The sequence below is a fragment of the Squalius cephalus genome (genome assembly GCF_949319135.1).
Source record: "Squalius cephalus genome assembly, chromosome: 13".
Taxonomy (NCBI): Eukaryota; Metazoa; Chordata; class Actinopteri; order Cypriniformes; family Leuciscidae; genus Squalius; species Squalius cephalus.
This window is the reverse complement of record NC_137134.1, coordinates 34,473,313-34,498,810: the sequence shown is the minus strand read 5'-3', so window position 1 is coordinate 34,498,810 and position 25,498 is coordinate 34,473,313. Positions and strand designations below refer to the sequence as shown.

The 25,498-nt window shown below is 35.4% G+C and overlaps 1 protein-coding gene across 2 annotated transcripts; it reads right to left on the bottom strand.

Annotated features, from left to right (window-relative positions):
• Positions 1–708: 708 nt before the first annotated feature.
• Positions 709–25,498, bottom strand: zfr2 (zinc finger RNA binding protein 2). 2 transcript variants are annotated; one of them, XM_079890282.1, is made up of 19 exons: positions 25,367–25,498; positions 22,058–22,304; positions 20,952–21,066; positions 20,246–20,458; positions 19,183–19,481; positions 17,745–17,927; positions 16,298–16,511; positions 13,771–13,919; positions 12,310–12,429; positions 11,958–12,103; positions 10,686–10,812; positions 9,544–9,746; positions 8,497–8,665; positions 6,943–7,090; positions 5,454–5,539; positions 2,672–2,767; positions 2,474–2,585; positions 1,086–1,183; positions 709–1,008 (listed from the first exon to the last, which is right to left on the bottom strand). In XM_079890282.1, exons 1-19 carry the CDS (start codon positions 25,432–25,434, stop codon positions 835–837), a joined length of 2,967 nt encoding a protein of 988 aa, XP_079746408.1. In that variant the 5' UTR covers positions 25,435–25,498; the 3' UTR covers positions 709–834. The 2 variants fall into 2 exon arrangements, with proteins under 2 accessions (XP_079746408.1, XP_079746407.1); XM_079890281.1 differs by having other exon boundaries at positions 10,686–10,815; positions 25,367–25,485.

Sequence of the window (25,498 nt, the reverse complement as noted above, 5' to 3'; positions counted from 1 at the left end):
ATCCAGTGTCGGGTTAATAAACAACCACACAAAGCTGATTCGTGTCGCTAATTAGTGAATACTACTAACTACCTATTTTAAAAACGCAATTTTTTAAAGATACAACTAATTTCTTTGCATTCACGTCATACATAATATTATTATATAATATATAATACATTATAATAATATTATATAGAATAAAACTGATTTATATTCATAAATATATCTAAATATTTTGTTTTATATGCAGTGAGATCCAAAAGTCTGAGACTTTTTACATTTTCTCCCATTTTCTTTTATTAAATTATAACAATTTGCATAAATTACCATTTGTTTACATATTCAATGTTATTAACTGGCCTTCATTTCATTAGTTACGGAGAAATAGTGCAGAAACTGAAATATTTCTTATATTGTTACAATGATTGTTTTACATTTTTCGAAAATCATGAAACGTGTTTATTTCCACGTTGAAATGTGTGAAAAATAAAAATCTCAATGTGTTCTCAGACTTTTAGGCCCCACTATATATTTGATGTAAACATAAAAAAGACTGGCCTGTGTCGAGATAATTAAAGCTTTTAATTAAGTGCCATTAATATGTGAAAGTGCCTAATAGAGCTAATGTGACGTTCAGTAACTCAGTTTATTTTAAATGTCGATTTGAACCTCATGAGCATTTCGGCCTATTTTCAGCTCAGATGTAACAGAACGACGTATTACATCATAAAAGGGGAACTACTGTTTTTTCCATTTCTTGTCCTTTTGAAAAAACGGAACCATCAAGTGCCATTTTTCCCCTTTGAGTGATATTTATATATTTTAAAGGACGTAGAAGATTATGCAGACATCTCAAGGATGGTTCGAATCATCTTTTTTATCCTTCTTTCCGTCGGTTTCTCCCTCCCCGGGGTCGCCGCCCTCTCGTCGCCTCTTGCGGTTTCGAGCTGCAGCTTTGGAGGCCGGCAAGGAGCCCATGCCCAGAACTTTATGGATCTGACGGAAAGCCAGCAGTCGCAGTGCGTGCTGAAAAACAGACATAGCTTTCAGAATAGCTACAATGAAATGAATGGAAACTTTGGCAAGTCACACCCGTTTAGTACCTGTGCGCTAGCGGTCACGTCTTCCCTAGCTTGTTTCGACATGCTTCCCAGAGAGTCTGTTTGACCTTTCTCACAGGGGTCTTGAAGACCTGGGCCGTCTGAGGGTTGGAGAGACATTTAATGAAATAAATATTAGATGAAAAACGTTTAAAACTTAAACAAAAATGAGAAATGCTGTCTCGGCAACTAAATTAAATAAATATTAGATGAAAAACGTAAACAAAAATGAGAAATGTTGCCTTGGCAACTAACAGAAATAAATGTTAGATGAAAAACGAAAAAAAAAAAAAAAAAGAGAGAAATGTTGCCTTGGCAACTAACTGAAATAAATATCAGATGAAAAAATGTAACTTAGAAAACAAACATCAATTAGAAATGTTTCCTAGGCAACTAACTGAAATAAATATTAGATGAAAAACTTTAAAAACTCAAACGAAAATGAGAAATGTTGCCTTGGCAACTAACTGAAAAAATATTAGATGAAAAACTTAAATGAAAATTAGAAATGTTACCATATTAGATGAAAAACTTAAACAGAACTTAGAAACGTTGCCTTGGCAACTACCTGAAATAAATATTAGATTAAAAACTTAAACTTAGAAAATGTAAACAAAACTTAGAAATGTTGCCATGGCAACTAACTGAAATAAATATTAGATTAAAAACTTAAACTTAGAAAATGTAAACAAAACTTAGAAATGTTGCCATGGCAACTACCTGAAATAAATATTAGATTAAAAACTTAAACTTAGAAAATGTAAACAAAACTTAGAAATGTTGCCATGGCAACTACCTGAAATAAATATTAGATTAAAAAACTTAAACTTAGAAAATGTAAACAAAACTTAGAAATGTTGCCATGGCAACTACCTGAAATAAATATTAGATTAAAAAACTTAAACTTAGAAAATGTAAACAAAACTTAGAAATGTTGCCATGGCAACTAACTGAAATAAATATCAGATGAAAAACTTAAATGAAAATTAGAAATGTTACAATATTAGATGAAAAACTTAAAACTTAGAAAACGTAAATGAGAAATGTTGCCTTGGCTTATAAATAAATAAATAGATGAAAAACGTAAACTTAGAACATTTAAGTGGAAATTAGAAATGTTGACTTAACAACTAACTGAAATAAAATAAGTTAAATTTAAAAGTACTAAAATTACTAAAACTGTAATAAAATAGAAAGGTAAATAGAAATTTTAGAAATAGTAAATAGATTTTTTTAGGAAAACAAGTATTAATAGAAATGCCAAAAGCCCGACAGTATTACCAAAACGTAAACTAGAATTAAAATGAAAACGAAAATATAAAAATAAAAGCTAATTCAAAATTCTAATAAATACTACAACAGTATATAAATGTTACTAAAATAACTCCTACCAGGCAGGAGAATCCCGGTGGTGATGCACTCGAGGACCCTCCTCAGAGCTTCTCCGGGACCCAGGGGACCGGTTGCGCTGCTAATGGCTTTTTCCACCAGCAGCTCCATAGCCTTCGCGAAAGAAAATCAACACATTAGTTATTATGACCATTATTAACTGAAGCTAAAATCACCGTTAGCAAACAAAGCTAACTGACCCAGTCGGGCATCTTGCCCCAGGAAGGTACACGCTGACACAGGTCCCGCAGAACCCGAATAATGATGACGCAAGATTGAAGACCGTTTGCCCGAGCCTGTGGACAAAAATCATTAATAGGCAACATAATCATAGCTAAAAATGGCATTTCAGCTGTTAATACAAACATAAGTGCTAATGCTAAAATGCTAATACAATTACACTGTTCTGAACAACGGTTGAGTCAAAGGTCAGAAACATACTTTAAGTATGCAAACACTTGTAAGCTAACAGTTCAATTGAAAATACTTAACGGTTACTTATTATTCAGGTAACTAGTTAGCAAACATGTTGACAATCAACTTATTATACTTACATTACCTTATAACTTACATTAACTAACTAGCCCTGCAAGATTTTCTTCAAATTGTTGTTCAGGTCAACACCTGAGAGAAAACTGGCTTTAGACGAAAACTGGTTTAGCTAACGTACACTATAGCGCCCCTTGTGGAAATAACGAGAATTTGTAACGCATTACTATGTTAGTTTCTAATTGTTTTTCCACCATGACAGTCGTCGACTTCAGAGAGAAAACTGACTGTAGAAGAAAGTTTACGCTAATGTCCACTAAACACATTTGTTGCAATACTAAGAGTAAGATGCACTAGCGATACGTTGCTAATTGTGTTCAGACGCATTTAGGAGCGCAACTACGAATGAAATCAAACTTGCGTTGATAGAAGCGTAAAGTATGTTTCAGGTTTAGGCTAAACCCAGTAGCATTTAGCTAAGTGTAGTTTTCCCAATAGCCATATCTAAGCTATCAAGTAAATCTGGAGCTTAAATTCACTGTATTTAGCTACTTTCTGCTAGTAACTAGTAGAATAGCTATTACTTTTTCAGTTTTTTTACATTACGTCTGTATGTAACAACTTTATAATTTAAGTTTAGTGTGAGTTGCTTGTAGTGTAGCAAACTCAAAGGAGTTTCTCCAACACTAATCGCAAGGTTGATTACATGTGACAGGGTTCATACACATTTTAACCAATACTTTTCCATGACTTTTCCATGACTTTTCCAAGACTTTTTGGCACATTTCCATGACGCCTATGTATTCCTGAAAATGTCAGTCGACATTATAAGAATAAAAATTTGTGTTAAAATTTACCCTCAAAATTAATACCGTACATTAGGGGTGCGCAATATTGACAAAAATATGTCTCGATATTTTCAAAATTTTTCTTGATAATAATTAGATGATATTTTACTGATTGTGTTTTTGTACTGGTATCCTGGCCGGTTTAGGCCTGTTGTTGACAGCAGACTCACGAAGATATTCATATTTTTTATATTCTATGCAGTGGTCAGTTCACAGCAGTGACCGAAATCAACATTTTTATTAAGGGGCAAAATTTGCCACATTCATAGAATTTTGCCAAATTCTAACATTCAAATTAAATTATATTAGAATAACACAGTACGAATGTCAAATTAAATCATTGAATTAAAATCCATCCTTGCAGTGCAGAGGTGACACAGAAGTGGCATCAAAACTGGCATTAGCCTACTATATTTATACTTCATTTACAATTGCATAAATAAAGCTATTCAATATTTAAATGATTTATAATTTTAACTTTTTAATTAAAGGATACTTTAAACATTAAACTAAAACCACCAGTAGGTGGCGGCAAGTCACTGTCTTAATAAGCGAGTTATTGGAGTCATTTATTCAACCGATTCGTTCAAACGGCTGATTCATTCAGAAAAACAAGTGATTGTTCATTGAATCGTTAAAATGATTCATTCAAAACGCGGATTTCATTAAATAAATAAATAAATAATCGATGTCTGTTGGACTACAACTTTATTATGAAATTCTCGTCGGCGATATAAAGTGAAAATTGACAATATTGTGTCCAAAAAGTAACTCGCAATGTTAACTTTATTGTTAATTTAACTGTTGTATAAAATAAATAGCACATTTGCAATTGTGCAAAGGAAAACGGCACTCTTGCTCATGTGATATTCTAATATAACAACATAATATGATATAAATATAAGACAAAAACTCATTTGGGGGCATAACTGCACTGACACATCACGCAGTGAAAGCAAGCATGAGAGACAAACGCGATGTCAGCTCGCACTCGCAGTGCCTCGTACATAGTTAAAACAATGATTACAATATCATCATAGTTCATAGACAACATCGCACACACTCCTAAGAACATATAGAATGAACTCACAATTGAACTGACTTTTACTCATTTTCTTCTCTCCTCTCGCGTGCAGGAGACAGACGTAGGCTAATATTCTGCGTATCGTTTCACATGCGGCCAGAGCAGCAATCCTCTTTCCGCTACATTCTCGACCCACCGGTGCTTGCAAAACTTTAGCATGCTCGTGCCACTTTCCTGCCATTTCAATTAAATTTCTGTCAGCACCGACTTCGCCTCAGCAACATCGCAACAAGTGAATCGGAAGTGAACTGAACGTTATGCCGCCCGAAATAAGGACGTTAAGACAACGCGAAATATTTTTTTTATTAAACAGTTTTTGTATTAATCACATATTATGCTGTGTTAAAAAAAAAAAAAAATCCATGACTTTTCCAAAACTTTCTGGGTCTTTTTATTTTTCCAAAACCTTTCCAGGCCTGGAATTTGCATTTTTCAAATTCCATAACTTTTCCAGGTTTTTTCAAAACGTACGAACCCTGTGTGAACAGCCCTAAAATATTAAGTGCAATTCACACCTATCCTAAAACAAAAACAAAAACAAAAACTTTTTTTTTTTTTTACCTGAAACCATTTAGCATGTCGCAGAGCCGCTAAATACTCAAGGCACTTGATCCTGTTGAGGACATCCGGAGGGTCTTTCTCTGACTCTGCGAGGACACACGTAGGGAACGTCATCAACTGTATTTAATGCTTTAGTACTCATAATAAAAAAGTAAGTAGATCTTTGTTATAAAATTATTGTGAAGTAAATAAAACAAAAGGTTTTGTAGGGGATTTGTCAAACTTGGTAGTGTTAATGTGATCATTACAACACACATCAAAACAAAAAAAAGTGACACCACCAAAATGTCACAATACAAGGGTTTTTCCAACACGTCCAGGTTCCTAAAAAAATTGTTGCAATGTTATGCGAAAGATGTAGATGGAAAGTATTATTGCTTGGGTCTGTTGATGCAGCCGAGGGCGAGTGATTAACAAACCCAAACAGGACAAATATAGAGAACCGTTTGGTGGTTTGAAAGAAACAGAATTGAGAGTATCGTTAGCAAAATAAAATGTCTTCACAATGACCTCAGGTTACAAGTCGGAATTTCAGAGGTTGTTTGAGGTCACTGTTCAAAAACTTTAGGATGAGAGGACCAAATTGTTAAAACAGCCACATGGTGGATGATAAAATCCACGTTCTCTGTCAGTTCGGTTGAATATACCAATTGAGTTAAACTGTAGTTTAGATTTAGTCTTATTTACAGACATGAAACTCCAAAATGTTGCTGTAATGTACAACTATTTATACATCGTCAGTCCAAAAATATTGCAGTGTATTAGTGGCCACAGAGTTTATTTACAGGAGTGACAAATGCATTTTACAGCTGAATCACTGTATGGAAAAATAGCTTGTTTTTACAACAACAAAAAAAAAAAAAAAAAAAAAAAAAAAAAAAAAGGTAGTTGCAACTGAATTCACATACAATTGTATGGCGAATATTTTATACTTTCAAATAAAATAAATTAATTAAAAATAATATATAAGTTGTTACTAACAATAATGTTAGCAACTTCATTCTTGAAGTGTTTTAAAATGACGTATCGTATGAAAATGTCAACAATCACAATTTTGCAGGAATGGAGGAGCGATTTCTGTTTTCCGCGCACATGCAAAAAATAAATGCGATTGTCACTCCCAACACATCGTTTAGCTTGGCATGGAAAAGCTAAATATCGCTCTCATCCTGAAGTCTTACAACACAACTTGTACAATATTGCACCACAGTGGTAAAGAAAGGTCAGAGATCCTGTTTTTGATTCCTTAAAACACTTTCAGAAAGCAACGCAAAACCGAACGAGGGCAAATAATGGACTCCACCGAAAGAAAAGAAGAAAGGAAAATGAAGGCGGGGAAGGGGAATAAAAAAATGAACAGGAAGGCCAATTCACTGATGGAAATTTTTCTGCATGGAAATATCCTTGTTTGTTTTTTTTTGTTTTGTTTTTTTTTTAAACCAAAGGGAACACATATAGTGCTGCTGAGGGAAAGCACGGGTTCTCTAACCTTTCTCCATGTTGGGGACGGGGTCTTCGCGCATCACTGGCGAGGTAAGAGAGATGGTGACCTGCATTTTTGGTTCCTTGCTTGAAAAAATGACGATGTTGGCTTCCTCAGGGTGTACCTGCACCTCATACTGATCTTCAGAAAAGGTCTGCCGGTTAAAAGGACACTTTGCATTACTACAGAGGAGACGGCGGGGGCCTGAGTAAATGGGCTCTGCATTTTGTCCCTTATAGTCCCAGTGGAGCCATATATTCCCATAATGCACTGGTTAAATGGCGATGTGAATGAAGTACATGCCCCAGTCTCTCTCTGTAGGTGTCGTAACCAGGCAGTGAACTAAAGATCAGTTAAAGATACACGGACCACAAAAGCAGCAGCAGAGTAAAAAGCTCATTTATTTGCAGTGTTTTTTTTTTTTAATAATATATGAGTGGATCACATGATAAACGATCCAAAATGTGTCTGGGTCATATTTCATCCCTAAAATCAAAAGGGAAATTATAAACTGCATCAAGTAAATAAAGCATGTTTTTAAGATCAGAAAGGTTTCTTGCCTTTTGACATTATTTCAATGACATGTATCACATTTTCCCCTCGAAATTAGTCATTACCGCAATGTACAACAATCTCATTACTGTAATGTGGACAAAATTTAATTTGTAAAACATATTCATACATAATTAAGGATTTGTGCTGGTTTTAAAAAAGAAAAAAAATTATTTTAATGAAGAAATGCTGGAAAGGACAATTATCTGTATGTTACGGTAATGATTTTATTATATTTATATGTTTTGCTGCATCAATAGCTATGTTTCCATCAAAATTAGCGAATTTAACGTGTGCGGAAAATTGGAATATCGCATAAAATAAAAGAATAAAAGCACAGTTTCCATCAACATTTTCCTTCAGAAAATACTCAAGGCACAAAATCATCACTTTCTGGGAAATTGGCACAAAATGTCTGTAGTAAAAATATTAAAAATAAAAAAGTTACTGCATTCGGGGAAGAAACTGTGGCTCTTTTTCCTCCATTATAAATGACTTGACGCTGTGTATTTTTATGCGATATCCCAAAATACGCATCAAAAATAGGTGGATGGAATCATAGTGACGACATTTTAGGGAAAATGTTTACTTGTCAAATAAAAACTAAAAATATACTTCAACTGCTTAATGCAAAATATATTTTAATTTTAAGTATTTTGAATGAATATTTACACTGTTTAACGAACAGAAAAAATTCCCTTCTGATTCTGTTGTGAGATTTGACCTGAACATTTCTTTGTGAGATTCACAACCAAGCTTTAAGAAATTGAGCATCATCCACAGACTCTACATGTCACTATAAATAGACCTGTCATGACACCTGTGATCATGTGACTTCTCGTGTGGGTGATTTCCACAATTAAACAGCCAAAAAGAAAGGAAACAAGGTGATAAAAACACAAGTGCAAAGATATGAGTATTAACAGATCAATAAAGATTTTCAGTGGCTTCGACATAAACATTTATTTGACATGCATCTCAATGCAAGCAAAAGGAAGACAGTCTTACCGCCAGTTGTTTGGGCAGCTGCTCGGCGACGGTTCTCAGAAGAGTGACGGTGGGTTTCTTGGCCGCTAGCAGGATGAGCTGCACGTTGCGGTCGCCGCGCAGGAGGAGACCTTTAGCCAGGATTCCCACACGCATGACTCCTTTGAGAACACGAGCCTGAGACTCAGACCTGCCCGAGAGGAAGAGCAGAAAGGCCCGTTCACACCAAGAACGAGAACTATAAAGATCACTATAACGATAACTATATTTGCGTCCACACCATGAAAGATAACGGCCCCTATCTCACACCCGGTGCAATGCAGCGCCAGCGGCGACGCGAGTGTGTTTTGCTAGTTTCAGCCCAACGCAGTTATCATTTTCACGTCCTGCGCCACGTTGTTTCAATAGCAAATGCATTTGCGACCATTTGTGCGCCCATGGGCGTGCTGGTTTGAAAACCAGGTGTGTGTTCAGGCACATTGTTGGCGCGTTGCTATTTTGAGGAACTGAAATAGACTGAGCCATTGACCAACTGAAACCTGCTCTAAAGTTAATGGCGCACTATTTTTTTTTTTGTTATTTAAAGAACACGTTAGTAATGTATGCCTGTAGGTGGGTCCACAACGCAAGCAAGACAATGTTGTGGAGACGAAAGCTGGACACCTGAGGTAATACTTCTCACCGTTTATTCAGATGGTATGAACGATTGTTTTCCATATCCTTTTTCTTGACTTGTCAAACAGTGGATTTTCTAGACCTCTGCGATTAACTTCTCCGCAATGTCGTCTGCCATTTTAAATGCGCGAACCCTTAAATTAGAATGGATTCTGATTGGATGTCAGTGTTTTATCGTTCAACAGCTGGGGGAAAAAATCGTTCTGAAAGATCGTTTCTCTATATCGTTATCGTTACAGCTGTGGTGTGAACTCTGCTGTTCTTTAATACTGAGAATGATTTTTAGATCTATATCTTTATCGTTATCGTCCTTGGTGTGAACGGGCCTTAAATCTAAACGTCCTGCTACAATTCAACAGTATAAAAAGTCCGGTAGCCAATAAAAGTACTCACTTTTTGTCCGTCACGTCATCGTGGGCGTCGTCGTCCGCAGAACACGCCTCCTTCTCCAGCAGCGAATCAGACACCAGTTTGAGAGCGCGCTCAGAATGCGAGACGATTCGCTGGACGGCCTGAAGCTCCTCCTCCACAGGGTAGATGGCCGAGTGTTTGGCCATGATGTGCCGGTCGTCGGGCGAATCTGGCCGTCGCACGGGCTGAAGAAAAAAGGGAGAATTGCTGCGGTTTACCGTTTAATAAAAGCTTGAACACACTTAAAAGAGTAGTTCACTTCAGATTTACTCCCCCCCACGTCATCCAAGATGTTCATGTCTTTCTTTCTTCAGCCGAAAAAGAAATGAAGGTTTTTGAGGAAAACATTCCAGGATTTTTCTCCATATAATGGACTTCAATGGGGTCCAACGGGTTGAAGGTCCAAATGTTGGACAAAAAGTTTCAGTGCAGCTTCAATATCTCGACACGATCCAGCCGAGGAAAAAGAGTCTTATCTAGACAAACCAACGCTCATTTAAAAAAAAAAACACAAAAAAACATTTATATACTTTTTAACCACAAATGCTCATCTCGCGTGTCCGCGATTTCACGCATTATGTAATCATGTTGGAAAGGTCAGGCGGTAACCGGACATATACAGTATATATATATATTTTTTTTTTTTTTTTTTGTAAAGGGCATTTGACTTAGCTTAGCATTCGCTTTGTAAACACTAGGTGTTATTTCCGCCTACGTCCCGCTTGACCTTTCAACGTGATTACGTAATGCGCGGCGCATCACAGAGCTAGTGCAAGACGAGCATTTGTGGTTAAAAAGTATATAAATATGAAAAGACTCTTATTCCTCGACTGGATCGAGTCGAGACTTTGAAGCTGCACTGAAACTCACATTTGGACCTTCAACCGGTTGGATCCCATTGAAGTCACTATATGGAGAAACATCCTGGAACGTTTTCCTCAAAAACCTTCATTTCTTTTCGACAGAAGAAAGAAAGACGTGAACATCTTGGATGACGTTGAGGTGAGTAAATTATCAGGAAATTTTCATTCTGAAGTGAACTAATCCTTTAACTATCTTCTAGCATCAGTTTTGAAACGTCCTATCTGAGAATGGCCTTGATTGAGGTCAATGCGTTTACTGACCAGTAGGGGCGGCACCGGCATGTTGGGCCGGCCCATCAGAGGAGGCGGAGCCATCCTGCGCCTCTGATCCCCCCAGTATAACTGCTCCTCCTCCATCCTCCTCCAGTACATGTCCTCCTCGTACCTCCTGCTGGACCACACCGAGAAATCAGGATATAATCATGCTGGTGTAAGCAACACCAAAATTAAATTATTATACAGATATTATTTACAGTATAATATTTGCAAATGGTATTACACAAATTATTTTAAGACTGCTGAATTGTAGTTATTGTATGTACAATGTTTGGAGGTATAAAGATATTTTTTTGAATATAAAAATGATGAATTGTTATTCAAAGTGACTTAAATCATGTTTAGTGCAAATCTAATACAAAGTTTTTCTGCACCAAAATTATTAAAACAAAAAATGCTTGGATAAAAACCGGTGAAATAAATTGTTTCAGACTCTTATTTGAGATGCATTTTTTTGTATTTGAATGCGTTTTTCATGCCAAAAATAATAATATTTTTTTTAAATTTATATTTATATATATATATATATATATATATATATATATATATATATATATATATATATATATATAGGTATTTTTTCATATCGTGCTGAATATAAATTACATAGATTAATTATTCAAAGTGACTTAAATCATATTTGATACAAAGTTGTGAAAATATCAAAGATTCACAATTTTTTGCACCAAAATTATTTAAAAAAAAATGGTTTGATAAAAACTGATGAAATAATAAAGCATTTTTCAGACTCTGATTGAAAAAGTTAATTTTAGATGCATATTTTTTTTGTATTTTAATGTTTTTCATGCTTAACATTTAAAAACGAAAATTGAAAAGGCCTTCAGAAATGACCAATAAATGTTTCAATGTTCAAAAAATTATTATTTTGTATTAATAATTATATTAATATCATGTATAACATTTGCAAAAATTTTAGTCATTATATGAAAATGTATAGCGGCATTTTTTTCCAGAGTGCCCTGAATATAAAAATGATTAATTACTCTTGATGCATATTTGATCAAAAGTTGTGAAAACACAAATATTTTAAGTTTTTGCACCAAAATTATGGAAACTTATAACACATTTCCAGTTATTAACATTATAAAATGCTTAATAAACAACAGTATGTTTTGGACTGAAATAATTGGAATGCATGTTGTTATTTTTTTCATGCTAAATATTCTGACTTGCAGTGAAAAGGCCTTCTGAAATGTGCAATAAACGGTCAGAAATGGCGGGAAAGCGGAGCATGACCTCATCTCCATGTGCCAGCGCTGCTCGTCCTCTTGCTGTCTCTTCAGCACAGACTTCTGCTTCTGTTTACGCAGCTTGACTTCCAGAAGCTTCCGCGCTCGATTGCTGGGCTTGATCTCCACAGGAAGGTCAGGGTTCACTTTTTTCTAAAAAATTAAAAAGGGGAAGAAACTGGTCAATAACTGCAACCCTGAAATGTGAAGCAGTTTTTGCACTTCTGATTTTTACAGGTCGTCTGCACGTCTTATTATTCATATGTAGTTCATGACATTAAAACGAGTCAAATATTCAAACTGCTGGATTATTCAGTGACAGTTTGATGATGTTTTTTGGGGGGGTGATGATGTGTTACCTTGTACTGCAGCCGGTGTCTCCGTCCCTTCAGGTGCATGTCTTTAGCGTTGGGATCGTTGAAACTGCATTCACACAGTTTACAGTGGAAGCGAATCACCTTTCCGTCGTCATTTCGAACCTGAAAACGCATGATTCAAAGACTTAAAGCCCTTAACAGACGAACAAATATCCAGTTAGCCTTATGCATCACACACATTTACTAGAGGAAACACTTTTGATCCAGACTGATTTGCTAATAAATCTGATTTGTGAACCAATTCGACTTATTCATTAGGGTGTGCTCACACTTGTATTTCGGTTCACTTGGTTCTTTTGGTCCGAACCAAAAAAGAAAATGATACATTTAGTCCTGGTTCGCTTAGCGTTCACACTGCCATTTTTAACACCAAACCTTAACATTTATTTTATATATTTTGTGACTGAACTAACTGAACATCCAAAACAATGCAAGACTGTTCTAGACTAAAATGCTCTTGTACAATTAATGGCATTTTTACCAGCTGAGAACTCATGAAGAGATTATCGTTCGTACAGATACTGTAAAATTAAATTCCAGGACCTTCAAGGACTTTTTAAGTTTGTATCATATACTTGAAATGGCTCAATATCTATATCAGACGGGCTGCAGCATTCATTTTGCGTGAAAAGATTGTATTTGTTTTTTTCAAAAGAAAATAAACACTAATTTCATATATGTATATATTGTCTTTCAATAATTCAAGCAATTTTCAAGTACTTATTCATAAATATGGCTGTTTTCAAGGGTTTTCCAGAACTTATATAAAAAAAAAAAAATCTAATTCAAGCACTTTAAGGACCTAGTATGAACAAACCCTGTTAGAAAAATGTGTAAAGGAGTCAAAACAGTCGCAGGAAATCATCAGTTACACACACAAACGAAGATCTGTTGCTACATCGCGACTATGACCCTGTCATAACCATAAGCCTTTGCAATCTTCCTCTGAATCCACACTATTGTGACGTAATACCGCTTTAAGTAGAAGTCGCGAGCACCCTTCTGAAACCTAAAGCCACAAATGGGACACGCTACGGTCTCATAGACTTCACGGACACGCGCACACTGCCACCATTGTAAGTCCACAAGACCACAAGTGCATATGAAGTGTCATTTAGGGCCTATGATGAGAAAAACCAGGTACGCTTGAGCATTCGGTCCTTTTTAGGGTCCCACTTCCTGTTTTCGGTTCGTTTAGATGTCTTTTGTCCGTGTTGTGTTCATATTTCAGTCGAACCGCACCAGAGTTTGTTTGTAAGCTGAAAATGTGGGTATAGGTCTGTTTGTTTGGTTCTTTTGCACTTCTTCAAAAGAACCACACTAACAAGATCAATTCAACCACAGTTTGTTTTAATTGAACCAAACCTGCCATGTGTGAACTTTCCCACCCTTAAACTATATGTAACCAGTGAAATATTTGAGAGTTTGACTGAACGGTCTCACCTCTTCCACATAATCGTGTCCCACAGGCTGAATGTCTCCTTGAGCTCCCGCTCCGTCACCGTCCTCATCATCACTCGAGGGGTCGGTCTTCACCGCGGGTGGCTTCACCTCCTCCATCTTCACCGGAGCAGCTGTGGAGGCTCGACTGCCTGAAGACAAATGGATTTTTGGGGATTTATTTCTAATTTACTTCATTTATGTTTCTGCAATGTGGCTGTTCATACACTGGGGGAAAAGAAATGTTTCTTTACCAAATTTCACTCAGAAATTGCTAGTAAATTTCACATTAATTACAAAGAAACAACAAGTAAAACATTGAATTAGGGTACGTTTACATGACAACGATGTACTAAAAACAGAAGCGTTTTTCCTTTGCGTTTCCTTTAAGTTTCTGTGAAAACGATAAAAAAAAAGCTGTATTCTGCTGTCAGGCCAGTAGGTGGCGACGTCACTTTGAAAAAATTATAGACTGGACATGTAATGCGCATGACGTCACCGTTTTTACAAATTTGAGCTTTTGTAGTTTAGACAGAGACGATAACTTGCACTTTGAACACCGTTGTCCTGTAAATTAATGGCCAAAATGCATAAAAAGTTTTTAGTTTTTAAAAATGAACCCTTTAACATGAAATTTACAATTATTTATTTAGTTAAAAGTATGAATGAACATTGCTTAAATGTGGAAATGTAATATGTAATTAAAATACATATATCTTAAATTCAGTTTGTTGTATGATTACTATCTGACGTATCTGGCCAATGAGTAAGATTACGTGGAATAAATATCACAACTCTATAAAGCAGAAGCAGCAATATTGAGCAAGGAGTATGTGTTGATTTCATGTCTCAATCTGAAAGATTGCATTACGGCATGATGATCGAATGTGTATAAATAGATGCTTCTTCTGCAAAACAGGATGTAAAGCATCTATTTCCTCATCATGCAGGTTTTGGGAGTGATACATTTAAGAGGAAATATCATCCATATCTGTGATCAGTGTGAATGCTGATTGTGCTGAAGGTTAAATTAAGACGAAGTGACATCATTGCATCACAATTAATATGGAAAAAAAAATCACATCCCTGGTAAATGATACATAAAATTATTCTTGCAGTTGTGAATACATTTCTAAGTAAATAATTTGTAAAACATTCTTGCGGTTGTGAATACATTTCTGTGTAAATCATTCTTAAAATAATTCTTGCAATTATGAATAAATTTCTGTGCAAATATGTTCAATAATTCCTGCAATAGCAAATAAATTTTGGCATAAATCATTCTTAAAATAATTCTTGCAATTGTGAATAAATTTCGGCATATACCATTCTTAAAATAATTCTTGCAATTGCGAATAAATTTCGGCGTATATCATTCTTAAATTAATTCTTGCAATTGTGAATACATTTCGGCGTAAATCATTCTTACAATAATACTTGCAATTGCGAATAAATTTCGGCGTAAATCATTGTTACAATAATTCTTGTAATTGCGAATAAATTTCGGCGTAAATCATTGTTACAATAATTCTTGTAATTGCGAATAAATTTCGGCGTAAATCATTGTTACAATAATTCTTGCAATTGCGAATAAATTTCGCCGTAAATCATTCTTCCAGTAATTCTTGTAATTGCGAATAGATTTTGGCGTAAATCATTCTTACAATAATTCTTGCAATTGCGAATAAATTTCTGTAAAAATCATTCTTACAATAATTCTTGTAATTGCAAATAAATTTCGGCGTATATCATTCTTAAATTAATTCTTGCAATTGTGAATACATTTCGGCGTAAATCATTCTTACAATAATACTTGCAATTGCGAATAAATTTCGGCGTAAATCATTCTTACAATAATTCTTGCAATTGCGAATAAATTTCGGCGTAAATCATTCTTCCAATAATTCTTGTAATTGCGAATACATTTCGGCGTAAATCATTCTTACAATAATTCTTGCAATTGCGAATAAATTTCGGCGTAAATCATTCTTCCAATAATTCTTGTAATTGCAAATAGATTTTGGCGTAAATCATTCTTACAATAATTCTTGCAATTGCGAATAAATTTCGGCGTAAATCATTCTTCCAATAATTCTTGTAATTGCAAATAGATTTTGGCGTAAATCATTCTTACAATAATTCTTGCAATTGCGAATAAATTTCGGCGTAAATCATTCTTACAATAATTCTTGCAATTGCGAATAAATTTCGGCGTAAATCATTCTTCCAATAATTCTTGTAATTGCAAATAGATTTTGGCGTAAATCATTCTTCCAATAATTCTTGCAATTGCGAATAAATTTCTGTAAAAATCATTCTTACAATAATTCTTGTAATTGCAAATAAATTTAGGCGTAAATCATTCTTACAATAATTCTTGTAATTGCAAATAAATTTAGGCGTAAATCATTCTTACAATAATTCCTGCAATTGCGAATACATTTCTTTGTAAATCAACCGTAAAATGTATTATTTTGAACACAGTATTACGAAAGATTGACAGAAATTCGTTCTGCTCAACTCCACTCACCGATAATGGCAACTTTAGCAGCGGTGGGTTTTTTCACAGGTTTGGAAGGAGCCGCCGCTAGCATCTTCTGTGCCACTGATGCAGGGGTGGGAGCGGTTGTCGTCGTCGTCGCCGTTTTACTAGTAGTCGTCGTCGTGGCAACAGAGGCGGAGCTCACGAAAACGGGCTCCGTGGAAGGGATGGGTTTGCCTAGTTTAGTGTGCAACTTCACGACCTGAGGAAAGGTTTGGCAACAGATGCATTTCAGATTAGTCAAGTACGCCATCAAAGTGTGTTCAAAAGCATCATAAGTTATCAACATGATCACAACTTTTAGCGTTGTACTACATGCCTTTTGTAATCTGATTAATAGCTCATTCTTTTTCATTAACTAAAAGGTCTTTTTGAGTAGAATTGTACAAACGTCCACCTTCAGCTCGTGCTTCATGTGTGTTTTTGCTGTGAAATCTTTATTGATTTTTATAAGAATATCTTTTATATTGTTAGTAATATTTCAAGATGAGCACTTACTGGACTGAAACAAGTTAGGTTTAATTGATTATCCATACATTATATTTTAGTCAAATATGTGATCTCAATCATCATTGTATTGCATTATATATTTTAAGACTACAAAGCTTTGATCATAAAACTAAGAATTTAAATCTTATCTTACTAAGACATATTATTGAGAGATATAGAGTGACGACTGATATTTATATGCATTTTATGTAAGTAGTCTTCTATACTGTTATAAAGATTGACTTGCATTACAAGATATCAGAATTGAATCATTTTACGTACTTTATGCAAACTTGTTTTTTTTACACATACACTACCAGTCAAAAGTTTTGGTCAGTAAGAATTTATTTTTATTTTTTGAGGGAAATAAATAAAATAAATCAATACTCTTATTTATCAAGGCTGAATTAAATTGATCAAAAGTCAGAGTAAACACATTTATAATGTTACAAAAAATTATATTTCAAATAAATGCTGTTCTTTTGAACGTTCTATTCAACGCAGAATCCAGTTTTTTTTGTTTTGTTTTTTTAACTGTTTTCAACATTGATGATAATAATAATTAATGTCTTTTGAGCATCAAATCTGCACATTAGAGTGATTTCTGAAGGATCATGCGACACTGAAGACTGGAGTAATGATGCTGAAAATACAGCTTTGAAATCACAGGAATCAATTATATTTTACAATAAATTAAAATTGAAAACAGTTATTTTAAATTGTCATAATATTTAACAATATTACTGATTTTATTTTTATTTTTTTAATCAAATAAATGCATCCTTGGTGAGCAGAAGAGACTTCTTTTAAAAACATAAAAAAATCTTTCCGATCCAAAACTTTTGACTGGTAGTGTATTTTGTCTAAAGCTTCAATAAACTGTTCCATAAAAATAAAAAGATTTCCCCAAGACTATTTTTGCATATTATGCTAATATTGGACTCACCTTCTGGTGCTTGGATCCCCGAATGTGCGCGGCATAAGCATCGGCGCCGGTGCAGGAGACGTCACACAACTCACAGCGTAACTGCGTCTGGACCCCGCGAGGCCCGTTGGTCACCTGACTGACACTACTCTGAGACGCCTCTTTCTTCTTGTGCTTCTGTCCTTCCAGATGTTCTCGATACGTCTGCAGGAGAGCACAGGGACGCATGTCAATGAAGAAATCAGTTAGCTTCAGTGATGCAGAAAACAGACGCAATCATGGAATATAGTCACAAAAATAACCCTAATCAAACGTAGGGTTGAACAATGAATCAAATGGTGATTTAATGGACTAGTGTCTGTGAAAATTAAAAGCACAAAAAGACTGCTATTTAAAAATATTGTTTCTAAATGTTATATAGAGTCATTTCACCATTTTATCGGAGAAAAACTATCGTCAGATCCACAGAGAAACTCAAAGCTCTTCACAGCAACCCGCCAAAATAAAAGTTTGGTTTAACTCAAAATTGTGACAGAAATACATTACAACAGATATAAATGACTATTTGTACAGTAGCATGTATTTTTGAAGGAATATTACACAATTTTTCCTCTGTGTTTTGATTTTAACAGTAAACATCTGTTGTACAGCACGTTCTTTGCCAAAAATAAATGTTTTAACAGATTAAACTTGTAATATGTGTGCCAAATCATAAATCCAGAAATATTAAAACAGAATTTATTAAAAAATATATATATTTGGGAGACATGCTTTTTGATTGCCAACATTTTATTAACCATTTAAACCATTAAAATGGAATCCAGAAAAATGTAAAGAAATTTGGGGAGAAAAAAAACTGAATTTGGGAAAACATAAAACGGATTTCATGGGGCCCTACAAATTTACGTTTTGGTTTTAAATGGTATAAGTTTCACAATTGCAATTAATTGGACACGCTTTTTTAAAATTAAAATAAACCATTTAAAATAGAATGAGAAGAGAAAAAAAAAAGAATTTGGGAATAATAAAACTGAATAAAAAATAAAATAAAACATAAAACGGATTTCATGGGGCCCTAAAAATATAGCTACGTTTTGTTTTTAAATGGTATAAGTTTCACAATTGCAATTAATTAGACGTGCTTTTTGAAAATCTAAATTAAACCATTAAAATAGAATCCAGAAAAATGTAAACAGAAAAAAAATAAAAGAATTTGGGAAAAACTTTAATGAATTTCATTGGGCCCTAAAAATGTGTTGTTTTTAAATGGTTAAAAAATAACAGCAAAATGTAAAACAGAATGTAAGTTTTGTTTATAAATGGTATAAGTTTCACTATTGCAATTAATTAGAATATTAAAATAAACCATTAAAATAGAATGAGAACAGAAAAAAATTCCCAGATTTCACGGGGCCCTAGTTCTCCCATTTGATAATGGTGTTTTGTGGCGAGCGCTCACCTGTGGGCCGGCGCAGCTGATCTTGCAGATGTCGCAGTAGTGCAGCTGAGGCTGTTTCGGCGGGCCTTTGGGCTTCTGGATCTTGTTCTGGTGGAAAACGGGCTTCTTGTACGCGCTGACGGCGGGGCTGCTGGTGCTCCAGGACGAGTTGGCGAGCTGTTTGGGAGGCTGTTGTGTTTGCTGTGGCGGTGGAGGCGGAGGCTGTTGAAGAGGAGCCTGAGGAGGACACTGAGCCGGCTGGAAGTACGACGGCGCGGACGTGTAACCGCTAGACTCGTAGCTGGAGTAACTGAGACCGGCTGAAGCCACAGAGAAAGAGACACCGTTAGACGAGAGCTGGGGCTATTTGTGGCATATGAGTAGGGTTGGGTATCGTCTGAACTTTAACGATTCTTATCGGTTCCTAATTTCGATTCCAATAAGGTAAAAAAAAAAAAAAAAAACGTAGGTATCATTCAGATTTAGTCTTATTGCAAAACATTTAATTGTAGCTGAATATCATGAACAAAATCAAGAAGGAACTTTTACCTGTGATTTAAAAATACCACAGAAAAACAACTAGCCTGACTAATATAAATGTAAAGCATTATTAAAGACAAGTAAACACTCAGTAATTTAAAAAAACTAATAAATTAGCAATCGCAACAAATAGATACAACTGAACAAAGATATGATTGAAATAAACAGTGTTTTAAGATTTTCAGGTGTTCAGGTACAGAAACTGTAAAATAACACTGCACTTTATAAGTAAAATATACATTACAAATATCGTTACAAAAGTTATTCAGTCAAGAACGAGTGAATTTTCTCTTTGCCTTGTTGTTTGATTAGTGTTATTATAGAGACGGCATCAGGAATATTAGGCTGCTGTCACTTTAAGAGCTGCCCAATATAGTTACACATGCAGATTGAATGGTTTAAAGTCATATTGAAATGCTCATAAAGGAATCGATAAGAAGAATCGAAATTTTAATTTTATAACAAGTACCCGATTCCTGACCTCAAGTATTCGATTTTCGATTTCCCAACCCTACATATGAGTGTGAATGTGACGCTGGCGTACCGGAGTAGGACGTGGCCGCTGTGGAGTTGAAGGAAGAGGTGTGTGTGTAAGTGGATATGGGGGCTGGAGTTTGCTGGACGCTGGTGGACGTGGGGTAGATGGTGTAGCTGGAGGACACTGAGCTCGCGGCGGGGGGGGGTTTCAGAGCCGAGACCTGTCTTTGGACCGGCTGACTGTACACTGTGCTCACGGGACTGTAGCCACTCTTCAGCCCTGAAAAAAAGCCAAAGATGTCATCATCAGATACATCTAAACAAAGAAAACCAAACCAAAAACGACAGTAGTCAACATTTGAAATGGATCAAAAAAAGAACAGAACAAAAGACAAGAACGGGTATTGTTCGAAATGTATGTTGAACTTTTGATGAAAGGTTTTGATTCACTTCAAATGTTGACTACTGTATATATTGTTTTGAATATTGACAATTTTTGCAATCTGTAAGTCAAAACAGATCCTGCAATTTATCTTCAACTTTACTTCATACAGAAAAAGAGAGCGTTTTTGCTAATAGAAATGTTGCAGACCAGACTCGAACCTGCATCACCCGCATGAGTGCCAAAGCTCAACATGTCCGCGTTTACAAAACAAGCAAAAGCTAAAGCTCCATAATAACCTTTCTTTAAAAACACATAACTGTACCCTTACTAAATCAGTGTAGGCACTTGTATATGATTGTCTAAACATACAGAGAGAGCTGAGACTCACCTGTCTGGAAGTAGGCCTCGGTTGCGGTTCGTTGCGCAGGTGTGATGCTCGTCTGAAAATACTGCTTGTTCTCGAAGCTGCTGACCGACGGCGGGCGGCCGTAAGTATAATTCTCCTGTAAGAATATCAATTCATACGTGAATGGATAAGAAAAACTGATAATGTAAACAACTGGGGTACATCATTAAAGGGATAGTTCACCCAATAATGAATGTTAGCCCATGATTTACTCACCCTCAAGTCATCCTAGGTGAATATGACATTCTTCTTTCAGACGAATACAATCAGAGTTATATTAAAAATATCCTAGCTCTTCCAAGCTTTATAATGGCAGTGAATGGCCATTTATGTTTTTGAAGTCCATAAAAGCGCATCTATTCATCATAAAAGCGCATCTATCCATGATAAAAGTGAATCTATCCATCATAAAAGTGCATCTATCCATGATAAAAGTGCATCTATCCATCATAAAAGTGCATCTATCCATGATAAAAGTGCATCTATCATTATAAAAGTGCATCTATCCATCATAAAAGTGCATCTGTCCATCATAAAAGTGCATCTGTCCATCATAAAAGTGCATCTATCCATCATAAAAGTGCATCTATCCATCATAAAAGTGCATCTATCCATCATAAAAGTGCATCTGTCCATCATACAAGTGCATCTATCCATCATAAAAGTGCATCTATCCATCATAAAAGTGCATCTATCCATCATAAAAGTGCATCTATCCATCATAAAAGTGCATCTATCCATCATAAAAGTGCTCCACAGGCTCCGGGGGGTTAATAAAGGCCTTCTGAAGCAAAGCGATGCGTTTGTGTAGGAAAAAAAATCCATATTTAACATGTTACAAAGTAAAATTCAAGCTTCCAGCCAAACAAAGTCTACTTACACCTAAAGCACAACTTGCGCAACTTGTGATGTCAGAAGTAGCCTAGCATGTCATGGTGTAAATATCAGCAGTGCGTCACATTTCTCGCATAAGTTATGCTTTAGACTAAAAAGAAGAATGTCATATACACTTAGGATGACTTGAGGGTGAGTAAATCATGGGCTTATTTTCATTCCTTTAACATAAGAAGAGTCAAGAAAACACTGACCGGTTCAGTCAACACCTGGTATGTTTGAGGGGTGGTCGTGGGCTGCGGGGTCGTTTCGGGCGGCCGGTAGCCATAGTTGGGGGTGGGATGGGGCTGGTAGGTGGGGTAAGGGGCGGTCACTGCGGGACGGGCCGGTTGGGCAGTGGGCGCAGGGTACGAGGCCGTCACCGCGTGGGCCACTCCGGGGGCGGGCTGGACGCTATAGCTGCCCGTGGTTGGATGGGAATATGCTGGAGGCGGCTGGGCGCTGGATGGAAATTTTGGGGTTCAGAATCAATGTAGTCACTACTGTTAATTTGGAACAATTGCATTTTTTTTAAGTTGTTGAAAGAAGTCTCTTATGCTCCTGAAAAAAATGTATCATAATTTCCACCCCAGAAAAAAAAGCAGCAAAAACTGTTTTCAGCATTGATAATAAAAAGAACCATATTTAATAATACTGATTACCAATAATAATTGAGCAGCAAATCAGAATATTAAATGATTTATGACATTTGATCATGTGACACTGAAGTCACTGAAACTGAAACTGGAGTAATAATGCTGAAAAATTAGCTTTGCTAATTTAATTACATCTAAACGCCAGAGGAGAACTGGCCCCCGACTGAGCCTGGGTTCTCCCAAGGGTTTTTTTTTTCTCCATTGGGTCACCTGATGGAGTTTCAGCTCACCATTAGGTCACCTGATGGAGTTTTTCGGTTCCTTGCCACTGTTGCCTTTGGCTTGCTCAGTTGGGGATATTTTGGGGATATTTTCGGAATATTTAATTTAATTTTATCAATCAATAAATTTCACTAGAAACAAACCTTGTTGTATTATTTTAATTTAATACTGTGAAGCTGCTTTGATACAATCTGTATTGTGAAAAGCGCTATACAAATATACTTGACTTGACTTAAAGTTACGGTAGGCAATTTCAGAGAGGCTAGCAATAGCAAGCTAGCTTTGAAAGAATTTAATCCCAAACAAAGACTCAAAAATAGTTTTTTTTTTTTTTTATCCCAGAGCCATAGTTGCACTAAATGCTGCTAAGTTTTACATTTCCATCATGTGCAACATGACAAAATAAGCAGAATGTTTGTCCTGACTGTCTTGTGATCGTAGATTATGCATTTTATTTCTCTTATCCATCTTAGTCTTCATTCATTTTATTTATTATGATGGAAAGTTTTTTTCTTTTATTGATGTTTCTTGTTGCATTATATCCATTGTGTTTTTTGCATTTGAGTGGCAATGCACCAATAATGAAGTGTAGATTTATTCATTTTGTTGCATACAAGTACAAAGGTAGTCAATTCAATTCAATCCAACCCTCTCTTCATCGCGTCTCCAAAGCCACGCCTCCTTCAAAAACATATGAACGTGTACAGCAGAGTCTGCAAAGCGTCCCGAGACTGCGTTAAATTACCTCATGTCTCAAAGCACATAACATTATAATAATAATGAACGCAATCAATTTAGAGAGCTCGGACTTGTACCAGTTGACTGCTGCAGATTCATTTCGCCGTTGATAGTGTCGACATAGAAACTATGGATACACCGATATGAAAATGTTGGCCAATACCGACAATTCTTTATATTTGAAAGCCAATAACTTATCTATTGGCCAATAAATCTAAGTCCATATTTTTATATAATTTTTGAGAGCCTAGTTACAAAAACAAAAGTCTCATTATTAAAAGCCATGTCCCAAGCACAAAATTATAACATTTTCATTATAATTTTTATGTAGCCTATGATATACTCTTTGGACTGAACTGTATTTTCCTTTTTTGAAGTGATTCCAATCACATTTCAAGCGATTTAAAACCATCACGGCAAACAACGCGCATTTGAAGTATCTCAGCTGAAGGAATTTTTCCATTATTTATCGGCTTTAATACATCAGCCAAATTTTCTTATTGGGCCGATAACGATAACTAAAAATTGACATATACTGTATCGTCCAATATTGATATGGTGGCCGATATTGCATTCCTAAAAGAAATGCACAAATCCGAGTCCGCTTCGGGTAGAACGTCACGGGTTGCCATAGGGCTGTCAAACGATTAATCGCGATTAATTGCATCCAAAATAAAAGTTTGTTTTTACATAATATGTGTGTGTGTACGGTGTATAATTATTTTCTATATATAAATACACACACATGAAATGTATATATTTAAGAAATATTTGCATGTATATACTGTGTATATATATTTATATTATATATAATTTATATTATATATAAATATTTTATATATAAATAACACATTTTTCTTAAATATATATGCATGTGCGTGTATTTATATCTAGAAAATAATTATACTCCATACACACACATATATTATGTAAACACAAACTTTTATTTTGGATGCGATTAATCGCGATTAATCGTTTGACAGCCCTAGGTTGCCATGTCATAATAACGGTTACGACACTGCATGAACGCAGCATAGCTTGTTGTTTTGGTTCAGGAGGAACTGTAAAAGGTGGTCACTGTTTGTTTGCGGCACTCGGTGACTGACTGTCTACAATATTTGGACTGAATGTAACGATTGGACAAATAATTTTTGGTCCTGAGACTTCAAGATATATGCATTTTTTTTATATTTAGACCAGTTAAATTATTGATTGCTATCAAGATGTGAGGAATTTCAACCAATATAACAAAAAGGGTTTATGAAAAAAAATTGCCTACCCAACCTTTAATAGAAATAGAAAATATATTTTAAATTGTAATATTTCATAGCATTACTGTTACTGTATTTTTAATCAAATAAATGCAGCCTTGATCAGCATAAGAGACTTCTTCTAAATATAATAAAAATCTGAATTATTCCAAACTTTTGCAGTGTATGACACCTTACAAATGCCCAAAATACCACAGTAATACCGTTGTTGGATAAAGAGTAACCTATTTAGTTTACAAAGGTACTTTTAATCATTTTAAACATAGTACTTTCATATAAGAGTAGCAATATGCACAATTTATATGAACCATTTACAGCTGCTTATAAAAGTAAAATGTTAAAATGACAATTATAGCCTATGTTCACCAAGGTATTTACATGTAGTACCATGATATTCTAGAAGGTAGTAAGTTAGCTGTCAATAAACATGACAGCACCATCGTACTTAGACTAGCACTCGTATATATCCCGCAAACCCACTTTCACGATATTAAAAAATCATGCAAGCATCAATAAATACACAAACAACAGCAGCTCATGGAGATTTGAGCCCTGGCCGTCCTCAACACATATGTTTTGTGGCTCTGTGACTGCTGTAAGTAAGCGATGTGATCATGCACATGTGTTTATCTTGTACCTGTACTGCGGGCCGGCGGCAGCAGCGGCTGCATGTGTGAATCCATAATAATTACTGGCCGCCATCATAGAAACTTCAGCAGCAGCAGCAGAGCGGCGGCGGCTCCGGCGGTCACGTGATCGGTCACGTGTC